The 11,402-nt window shown below is 36.5% G+C and overlaps 1 protein-coding gene and 1 long non-coding RNA gene across 2 annotated transcripts in view; one reads left to right on the forward strand and one right to left on the reverse strand.

Annotated features, from left to right (window-relative positions):
• Positions 1–305: 305 nt before the first annotated feature.
• Positions 306–3,075, reverse strand: LOC127554593 (uncharacterized). The gene is made up of 2 exons (XR_007952016.1): positions 2,968–3,075; positions 306–507 (listed from the first exon to the last, which is right to left on the reverse strand). It is a non-coding gene; the product is annotated as an uncharacterized LOC127554593 (long non-coding RNA).
• Positions 3,076–3,131: 56 nt separating this feature from the next.
• TTC21B (tetratricopeptide repeat domain 21B) overlaps positions 3,132–11,402 on the forward strand; it is a 97,687-nt gene continuing 89,416 nt past the window's right edge. Inside the window, exons 1-4 of the mRNA XM_051986237.1 lie at positions 3,132–3,208; positions 7,050–7,179; positions 7,278–7,388; positions 10,001–10,167. Coding sequence (XP_051842197.1) covers positions 3,188–3,208; positions 7,050–7,179; positions 7,278–7,388; positions 10,001–10,167 — 429 coding nt within the window. The 5' untranslated portion in view covers positions 3,132–3,187. The remainder of the gene's footprint in view (positions 3,209–7,049; positions 7,180–7,277; positions 7,389–10,000; positions 10,168–11,402) is intronic.

Consider the following 11,402-nt stretch of genomic DNA (forward strand, 5'->3'; position numbering starts at 1 on the left):
TTGATCAATGTACTTAAGTTTTTCAAAATTGTTTATCTTTACAACATATTTTTTCTATAAATTATTCTTCGCATTTTGATCCCTTCATTCTACAACACTTCTTTTAGGTTTTTCTAGGTTTCTTTGAAATCATCTCTTTCATCATTTCTTAAGGACAATAGTATTCATTACACTTGTGCATTATTCCCCATTTGATAAAGTGATTCTTTGCCACCACAAAAAAAGCCTCTTTAAATAGTTTTGTACAAATGGGCCTTTCCCCTCTTTTATTAATTTCTTCAGAGTATAGACTAGTGACTGTATAATAGGGTAAAAAATAATCACATTTTATTATTTTGAAGGCTCTGTAACAAGTTGCTTTTCATAATGGCTGGACCAATTCAGAATTCCACTAACAGTGGAGTAATGAATTTGTTTAACCACAACTCCCTCTAACACTGTTCAATTTCCATTTCTGTCGATTTTACTAATCCGATGAGTATTCTTCATTTTTAGATGTATAAATTCCTATAAGAGATAGAAAGAATAGAAGTATTATCCCATGGCAGAAATTTTTATAACACTGATTGTGTAGTTCACTACTATCGTCTCTATTCCTCACAATCAATTCCTCCCATTTTCCATGAAATCTCTTCTCTGAGTCCATGTCCTTGTACCACCTGGATGACAGTTGCCCTTAGTAGTTCTAATTTTTCTTCTGAGGAAGGTTGCTACCAACTGAAGTATACAACTCTCCAAAGATAGTGTTCTCCCTGAGTATAAAATCTCTACAAATTATACCCACTGACAGTCTCTATGGATTATTACAGATTAGTGGTCTTCTCACAATGGGAATATTCTTCAGTTTCACCACTGAATTGAGATTTTCCCCCTTTTCAGATCTTCAAATACTTGCAGGTTAAACATCTCCATTTTCTTAAACCAATTCTCCTACAGCATTCTCTTTAGTATAGTCCATTATTCAAGCCTCTCCCCAAAGACATCTACAGCATAGAAAAACCCAAACACAGATCCCTAAGGGAAGTCACCTGAATGACCAGACTTCTCAGAACTATATTGCTCTTCTACAAGAAGGTCTCATCTCTCTTTTTTTCTCGCTCCTAATACAATTAGATCTGTATCATAAAAGCCAGTTCATAAACCTCCAGGAAGCTTGACTACCCTTCTTCAATAGACTGGCTTCTAAAGGGAAGAGAGAATTTTATCTTTGTCAAAGTGTTTGGTGCTTTTGATGATTTTCTATTTCACAATTCAATTGCCTTGTCTTCCTGATTACTTGAATAAAAAGAAAGAACTGAAGGCATCCCAACTCCACTTTTTTTTTAAATCATCAGTCTTGCTTTTTCAAAATATCAGAATTTTTTCTAATTTATTCTCCACAAATGACCTCAGTCAAGGATTTAACCTGGGAGGGGGGAAAGCCTATATTTCTAAAAAATTTTCAGTATAAAAATAAAGCACTGAAAGAAATAGGAGCATCGTGGATAGGGAGCTGGTCTTTGAGTCACTAAGACCTTCAAATTTCACCTCTCACACTTTCAGGCTGAATTAACTAACTACTTCATTTCTGTGTCCCTGAGCAACTTTCTAAGAATGCAGAACAGTTGCGGATTTGCATCGATAAAGGACAGTCCCTTTATGTGTAATTTCCTCACCATAAATTCTCTATGCCAATTATTACCAATGAAGAAAAAAGAAAAATAAGTGAAACACTATAATAGATACAATAAGTGAAAAGGGAATAATTTCCTCATAATAGAAGTGCAGAATCACTAATATATTAATGGCATTTCCATAAAAAAGAAAAAAGGTAGAAGAAAGGTAGATGTGTTAGGAATAAAGGCAGAGGAGTCTTCAATAGCTTCCTATGGTACAGAAAGTCTTACTGCCTACAGAATGTTGTTCAGTTTTATCCAACTCTTCGTGATCCCATTTGGGATTTTCTTGGCAAAGATACTGAAGTGGTTTGTCATTTCCTTCTCCAGTTCATTTGACAGATGAGGAAACTGAGAACAGTTAGTTAAGTGACTTGACCAAGGATACATAGCTAGGGTCTGAGGCCAGATTTGAATTTAAGAAAACTGTCTTTCTGATTCCTGACCCTATTGATTGTGCAATCTAGCTGCTCCACCTGTAGAGAGAGCTCAACTATTTCCCATTTGTTAAATCTAAAGAAGCCAATCCCTTCCATTTAGTGATTGCCCCAGCTAGCTATTAAGTAGTACTTGGCATTAGAGATGAACAAAGTATTACTTCTTAACTTACATCACAGATGGCTACAATTAGCTCCCACAGTAAGCTAAAGGAGTGAGAAAAATGAGGGAAGATAAGTCACATTTTCTATCTTCATTCTTCTCAGTTTAATGTTAGGATCAAAGGATATAATATGTCAAAGTCTTTTGAAAACCTTGACTTGTATATATAAAAGTTGGTTGTTGTTTTTTTTTTTTTTTTCAGTTCAATTCAATAAACATTTAAGAGCCTAATATGGGCAGGGATTGTCCTAAGCACTGAGGATACAATAAGAAGCAAAGGACAATTCTCACCCTCAAAGTAGCTCACAATCTAATGGGGAAAACAATATGCAAATATCCACAAGGTAAATTATACCCAGAATAAAAAGGAAATGAGAGAAAAAGCACTGGAATTAAGAGTTTTTAGGAAATGTTTCTTATTTTTTTTAATCATTATTATCATAACTATTCTACAGTAGTTCTTAATGAACAACCCTTCCTTATTGCCAGCCCAGTCTTTTACACTAATCCCCTTTGGGCCAGCTCCTAATCCGACTTAAATCCCTTCCTTCTTCCTGTCAGAGCTGGCGGGACCTCCCCTTTGAATTGATAGCCAATGGATGGAGCTCGAGCTCTTGAGGCGTGGCCTATCTCTGGACCACACTCCGAGCTACTACCAGAGCATTCTCGCCTTGAGTCCCGCCCTTAACCTCTTTTCCACCCCCACTCCAACCTCTCGGCTCCAACGCGTCCTTGTCTCCGGACTGAGAGCGAGGCTGCAGAGGCTCCTCCTCTACCTCCAACCTCTGAGTATGGGTAGAGCGCGCGCGCTGCTGTAGTCTGAGGCGGGAGAAGAGGAAGCTGGTGGGAGGAACTTGGACCAGCGGGGTGGGCGGGTCTTCGGCCGGGTATCCTGGGGGCAGTCGCCCGTTTCCTCCGTTGTCTGGCGAACCATGGACGCTCAGACTCTAAAGGTGAGCGAGAGCTGCTGGCAAGGTGGCAGCGGGTGGAGTGAGGCCAGGCAGAGGTTGGGGTTAGGGGTTTTCGGGAGGGGGATGGTTCGGAGCCGCGGACGCCGTTTGATTTGAAGCGTGGTGCTGGTGGGCCCTTGGGGACCCTGCGGCTCCCATCTCCACGGGATGGATCGTGGCTGTAACGTTTCCACTCCTATGCTTGTAAATGGGGTCTTTGTTACTGAATATAGTACCTGGCCCCATCTTTTGACCCCGAGACCACAGGATACCTGCGGGTCTTAAAGTGAATTGACTTCAATTCAGTCAAAGCTCCTGCTGTATACCTGTCATTGTGCTAAGCGCTGGGGATACTAAGAGAGGCAAAACACTTCCTTGCTCTCGAATTGCCTGTTATTTGTGCCTGAAATTGCGAAGAAGACTCGGGTTCAAGTGCTGTCTCTGATTCTAAGTGATCTTGGGACAACGTCAAGTTTTTATGCCCTGGGATTGTGACTAGAGAGTCTGGAAGGGTTGAGGGCTGAGTTCAAATTCGACCTCAGGCATTTACTAGTTTGTGACCCTGTGACAATACACATAGTCCCATGGGAATATAAGAATATAAGCTTCCTCTATTTACTCATCTGTGAAATGAGGATAATACTAAGACTTCACTAGGTCGTTGTGAGGATCAAAGGTGGGATAATTTTTGTTTAAGTGCTTGGCAAACTTTGAAGCGCTAATATAAACGATAGCTAGCTATTGTCCTCAATAATCAAGGAAGGGGCTTCCACATCAGGATCTCCCCCGGGATAAAATCATGGGCCCTGTCCAGTCTTTGGCTCTTAACCCTCAAAACGATTTTATGTGCTGTACATGGGAGGTTTGAAATGATAACAGAATGAATGTTCCTTTAACATACGTAGATCACTCCCACTATCTGTATAATTGGAGAGAAGGAAACTAATTCTTCTCCTAATATAAAAATGTATTTGAGGAGGAAGGGGGAAATGGAATTAATTCTGAGGCTGTGCTTGAACACAGAAGAGGCTGATTTCTTGGACTCTTTCCCTGCCACGCCTGCAGGCCTTCCCTCAATTTAGGACTGCATAGTTTTTTTTCCTTTAAGGTTCACTGAAAAAAAAAAAAAAAAAGAGGAATATTAGAAGGAGATTGAATTTTATACTTTGGAAATAGGTATAAAACAAAATGATATGATGCCTGTTTGGCAGCTGGAAAATCAAACGATATAGATATAATCTGAGGATTGTGACTGGTTTTGTTTATTCTCACAAGGTTGAAGGTAGCAGGAATGAGAATAATGAAGTAAAAAATGAAGTGTTTTGATAAGTGCTTTATATGCAGATCTAGTCACATCACTCCTCTGCTCAAAAACTTCCTGTGGTTCCATATTATCTACCAAGTAAAGTTCAAGTTCTTCTGCCTGGCATTCAAGATCCCCTTTATAACCCTATGCCACCATATTTTTTCAGTCTTTCAACTTATTATTCCTCTCTCCCTGTATTCCAAATTCTAGCTATGTTGGATATCTCTATGTCTTTATGTGTTATGTACTCTTAAATCTCTGCTTCTTCTGAGGCTCTTTCCTGGGCTTCCAACACAAACTTTGCCTAGTAAAATCTCACACACTTTCTGTCAACTTCCCTTAACTTAACAAAGTGATTTACTTTGTTATCCTAATACACAATATTACATGATATCTGGTTGTTTGTAATACCATCACTAAACAGTAAACTAATTTAGTGGATTATGAAATTCTGGATGAGAGAATAGTGTTCCTGAGAACCTAGCTCAAGATCTATACAAGGTGCCTAATAAATGTTTCTTGTAGTTAATTTAAATGATTTCATTTGTGCTTTAAATTCATTAGTATGGTTATTATTTAGCCTTTTATCTAGAAGTGAATATTCTCAAGTACCCGAATATCTTTTATCTTTGTGGATATTCCTTCCAGTGATGCAGATCGCAACTCCTTCATGCAGTTCTATCATGTATCCTTATAGGTTTAACACACGTTGAAACACTTTCTTAATTTCCCTTGCTATAGAGGGGATAATCATTGGACCACATTGGTCATCCAACAGGGTTGTTGTTTTTTGCCTCCCCATTATGTAGCTATCTTCTTTTTTGATCAGATATTTCTTTGATGTTATCATTTATCGTGAATTTTATTCATAATTCATTACTGTAATATGTATTGTAGTTCCATGTTCACAAATTCCATAGGGTCCTGTGTCATAAGATGTTGGATTATTTTCCTTTATTTTGCAGTATTCATATTTACCCAGACTTGTTTACTAGATCTGAAGACCATTTTCCCTCCTATTGTTAATGTTTTCCATATTGATTTATCTTCTTACATTCTAGTACTTTTGAGTTTTATTTTCCTGAGACCTTTCATAATCTCAATCTTTTTTAGTACCTATTATGCCTCTTTTCTAACTACATCTAGGATTCTTCATCAGAACTACCACCCTTCTGTTTAAAGCAGAAGGGTGGTAATTCCTATGTATATATTCTAATCAAAATCTGGAACATTATGTTTAACAAAAGTGTCTGCATTTAGAAAGAATATTAACAACTTTTAAGAAGATCAAAAGGGATCTTGAGTCATACAAGGCTCAACTAAAGTACAGAGTTGCCATATGGAGTAAGAATTGCATTTGGTCTGTTTGACCAGAAGAACCAGAACTAAGTCTAATATGTAGCTTAAATTAGAAATTCCTAATAATCATAACTGTCCCAAAGTAAAATAGGCTGCCTGTGGGGGTGTTAGGTTTCTCTTCACACAAGGTTTTCAAATAGAAGTTATATAATACCTTGCCTATGATTTTTGGTCTAATGTGAGTTGTAATAGATGACTTATGAGGGCTCTTCTGACATTGACATTCTGTGATTATATTTCTTTATGAAATTGCTAAGACAGAAAGGAGAAAAAGTCTACATTGCTTTGTCCATTGTGAAAATCGAGTTGTGAATAGAAGAATAGAAAGCTAAGAAGAATGGAAAAGATGGGAAAGTTTTGAAAGACTTGCTACAGCATTGAGTCAAAATCACTTCAATATTGATTTTCCAAACCTACTGATCTTATTATATTGTATCACAAAAAAATCTGAGATTGTTTAGCATAAAGATAATACATCATGCTACCCAACATTTTCCTAGCATGATAGCTGAGTTTTCCGATATCTTCCATAGTAGCCAACTTCCAAACTCATCTATTCTTTTTTCTGCAATGCATTTTGATCCAAAAATGGGATAGGTAGTGATGAAAGTGGAGATGTGGGTTAGACCAAAATAGCCAATGATGAGGGAAGGGGTGACATTGATCTTGAATATGTGGTTCATTGGAAAGACAATAGAATTTTCAGTTAAGGAAACTGAGATTATACTTTGGTGTTCCTTCTTATTCCTTGTTGGCAGTAAGAGTTCTCCTGTGGACCCATTTCATTAGCTCTCAAATGAAGAGTTTCAACTACATGGTCTCACCTCTTTCAAACAGACCTACAATTTTTAATTAAGTGTATCTTTCCTTTTGATTTCCTTCCTATGACAATCAGCATACTTAACCATGGCACTTCTTGGGGAAAAATATTTCTGGCTATTTGGTCATTCATTTGGATCATAGATTGAGCTGGAATGGATCTTTGAGTTCATCTAGTTCAATTCTCTCTTCTGAAAGATGAAGAAGGTGAGGTACAGTAAGGTTAGCTAATTTGTTCAAAATCACTCAGGTAAGTGGCAGTGTCAGGATTCAAATTTAGAGCCTGTCAATCCAAATTCAGTGCTCTTTTCCCTAAATGCTATATAATGTCTTTTTCTTTGTTAAATTTGTTTTTTTCAGACTTTGATTGACTATTATTGTCAAGAGAGATTTTTTCATCATGTAGTAATTGCTGCAAATGAAGGGATTAAGAAGTATGCTGGTGACCCAGTTTTTAGGTTTTACCATGCATATGGCTCATTAATGGAAGGTATGTACTATTTTGATAAATGTGTTCCTTATGCTTGAAATCATTGTTGTTAGGTTAATACAAGCTTTGACTATATCTTAATCTTATTTGACTTTTAGGTAAAAACCAAGATGCTGTTCGAGAATTAGAGGCTATTAAAAACAAGCAAGATGTATCCCTTTGCTCCTTAATTGCATTGATTTATGCTCATAAAAAGAGTTCTAATCCAGGTAGAGTATATAATCAACATTATATTTATCACAGTATACTGACTTTTGGCCTATTCTATTTACATTGAGCTTTCTCTGACTCTTATGGTATTTTTAGTTGTGATGACCATGCTAGCACCCTGGATACCTTAGAATCAGCAGTAGTCAGGATAAGCAAAAGTCCTTAGCCTTTATTCTTGGTCTTTAGACGCAGGATTGAATGGGATGGAAGCAGAATCTCCACAACCTCCTTCTCCCTCCTCTACCGCCGGAAGAGTGACCCTGGCTAGTCTTATTCCACCCCCTAATCCCTCCTTCAGTCCTCTGTATACACCAATCATTGAGCCAGCACAGGATAAGGGGAAGGACCATTTTCCAAGCATATGCCCATAGAGTATTGTCCAATTAGTAGTTAGCCTCAAGTTCTCGGCAGTCCTGACCTCAGAGAATCAACTCAATAGTTTCAGCCCTCTACATTTAGTCTCAATCATCATGATCTCATTGATTTGGGATTTCCCCTCTTTTTACTTTCTTGTCATTCTTATTATATGTTACAGCTGGCTTCCATCACTATTTGCGTAATATTCAATTTTTCAAAGGCAATGATATTCCAAGTTTCACTCTTATAATACAACAGTAAAATCTTTGTGTTGAAAAGCTGGGCTTTTGCTTATAGGGAAGTTTTAGGTTTGTAAAATTTCCCAAATGCAATCCAGTATTTTTCTCCTCATTTCCAAATCTGTGTCTAGTTTACATTCTATTGTATTGTCTATTCCAGAATTTACATGTTGTTAGAAAAGTTTTGTGGGATGTTCATTCAGATATATTCTCCACAGTGACTCTTCCAAGCCTTTTTATCCATCCCTAAGCCTCATATCTCTCATTCCCTTTGCTCCTTCAGAAGAGAACCTTGCTTCATATTTTAGACACACACAAAAAGACCATTTTTCTCTTCTTCCCTTTTCTCTTATCACTCAGGCTTCTTTGATAATTTTCTCTTTTTTCACCCATTTCACATGATAAAGTGACCTTATTCCTTAACAAAGCTAACTCCACAATTTGTTCACATGATCCCATTCCATCCTGTTTCCTCCAATATATTGCCCCCTTTGTAACCTCATTCTCTCACTTATTTTCCATCTTGTTTCTCCTAGCTCATTTCCTACTTCCTGCAAACATGCCCAGGTCTTCCCTATCCTGAAAATTTTCCCACTTGATTCTTCTATCCCTGCTAACTATCATCCTATTTCTCTTCTACCTTTGGTAGTTCAGCTCCTTGAAAAGGACCAGAATAGGTACCTCTACTTTCTTTCTTTTCTCACTCTTTTTAATCCACATAATCTGATTTTGACATTACAATTCCATTGAAATTGCTGCCTTCAAAGTTACTAATTACTCTTAATTGCCAAATCCAATAGCCTTTTCTCAATCCAATAGCCTTTTCTCAATCCTTATACTCTCTTTGACCTCTCTGTAGCCTTTAATTTTATTGATCACTCCTCCTTGATACTCTTTTTTCTAGGTTCTCAGGACACCACTCTCTCCTAGTTTTCCTCCTACTTATCTGGCCACTTTTCTGTCTCTTTTGCTGGATCTTCCTTCAAATCACATACCTTAATCATAAGGTTCTGTACTGGGTCGTCTTCTCATTTCCCTTTTCACTACTTCCCTAGGTGATTTCATCAGTTATCATGGATATAATTACTGTCTTTATGCTGATGATTCTCAAATCTACCTTTCCTGCCCCAGGCTCTCTGTTGCCCTTGTATCTTCAACTTCCTTTCAGATATCTTAAACCGAATGTCTAATAGATATCTTCAACTGATGTGCAAAACAAAACTCATTTCTTTCCCCTATGATTTTGTTTCCTCATCATACTAGTTATCCTAGAACCCAAGTTTATTAACTTTTTTCCAGAATTACATAATATTAGGATTGGAGTAGAACACAAGAAGCCATCTAGTCCAACCTGTATCTGAAAAAAAAAAAAAAAAAAAAAAAAAAAAAACTCTTCTCAAGATATATCCACTAAATGGATATCTGTCCTCTGGTTGAAGATTTCCATTATGTTCTTCAACAAATTAGGTAGACCCCTTGTGAAGAATTTATGTGAAAACAAATACAAAAATTGCACATGTTGAAAAGGCATAGTTGTGTTAATATTTACATTGTTTCAGTGGGTAAACTGGTATATTTAATGACAAAGTCACTTAAATATCAAAGTATGAATTATAAATGAAAAAAATTCTTTAAAATATGTCTATTTTAGACTTTTGGCATAAGCTAGTTTTAGAATCTCAAGCTCATATTGTATATTTATATCATTAATTTTCTGCTAATGGTAATAACTCAAAGATTTAAGATTACTCAATTCTGTGGATAAAAGACTGATTGTAACTGCTATTATTGATTATTAACTGTAAGAATAGTGAATCTGGAACTGCCTGCCCTATACTATTTGTAAAGCTCATTAAATATAAGTCATATATCCTTTCTATATGGGAAAGTGGATATGTATATCCAGTAATCATGGTTCTAGATTTAAATATTTATTGAGGTAGTTCAGAAAACTTTAAACCTTAAATTTAGAAGAATTGATTTTCATTTTAGGGTTCTTTTTTCCCCTCTTACAGATCAAGAAGCTATCCTGGAACTGGATGCTAACATGAAAGAGCATCGTAAAACAGCTGGATCAAAGGCTCTCTACTATGCAGGATTATTTTTGTGGCATCTTGGTCTTCATGATAAGGCTCGAGAATATATTGACAGAATGATCAAAATTTCTAATGGTAGTAAAGAGGTAATTGGTTTTCTTAATTGTCACTGCAAGAACAAAAGATCTTCAATCCATGATTACAACTGCTACATTTTTTAAATATGGTCTTTTTTTTTTAAGATCTATATTTATTAGTGTTGGAATCCTTACTAACTGTTAACTAATTAGAGTTGATCTAATCTTACAAGAAGATGTTTTGGGCAGAACCTGAAACAAGGTACTAAGTAGAACTAATTAATACAAGGCTTGTGTTCACACCTTTACTCATTGTAGTTCAATGCGTTCATACCTCCCTTGAAGCTCTTTGGGCCAGAGAGCACTATGGGAGAAAACCCATAATCCCTCTCTCTGGAAGGAGCATAAATAGGCCAATGGGCCAGTCAAAGAGGTTCTTCAGAGGAAGACGCTACAAGTCGAGATTTCACCGGAATGACATGAAGACTGGAGCTGGCTGGAGGCTGAAGAAAGCAGAGGCAGAGGCTGAAGGACCAGACCTTTGGATTTAAAGACATTTGGAGAGAGCTCTTGGAACCAAGCAGAGAGATAGGCCTCTAAGCTAACCGGGCTATATTGGAGATAATAAAAGATCTGAACTTTTATCACCTGGCTGTGTTTTGAGAAGAAAAAGCTCACCACATTTTGGCGCCCAACGTGGGGCCGATTCAGATCCATCTGAACTAGATCACAACATATTAGTGCCTTCTGTTTTATGTCTATAAAGAACAATGTTTTAACTCATTTTTTTATATTCAAATGATACAAAAATTGGTTTTCATTTTGTGTTACTTAATGGAAAATTTGTAAAGTTTTATATTCCATTAAGTGAAAAGCATGATCTGCCCTAGTCAGTGGAAGGAACTTATCTATGTTTTCATGGAAAACAAACTAGTAGTTAAATAGAAAGTTTACAATAGAAATAAAAAGTTTCTTATTTTAAGAATTGGCCTAATATTTAATTGGAAAGGCTAATTGCCTAATTCCAAATTGACAATCTAAATATTTTAAAAGAGTTCTTAGTCTCTTTCTAATTTTTGTTTATATTTAATTCTGTGGTCAGGTTAATATTTTTGTTAAGAAAAATGTTAAGAATAGAGACAAGTTAAATTTTATTTGCTTGAAAATTCTAGGTTTGTAGCTTGAAAATTGTGAGGAGCTTTAAAAGTCATTTAGTACCACTCCTTTATTTTATAGATGAGGAAACTTAGGTTAATCATTTCTTCCACCGAAGTCCCACTCTGCTACCTCAATATGGCATCAGA

This window comes from Antechinus flavipes, chromosome 3, assembly GCF_016432865.1.
Source record: "Antechinus flavipes isolate AdamAnt ecotype Samford, QLD, Australia chromosome 3, AdamAnt_v2, whole genome shotgun sequence".
NCBI classification, from domain to species: Eukaryota; Metazoa; Chordata; class Mammalia; order Dasyuromorphia; family Dasyuridae; genus Antechinus; species Antechinus flavipes.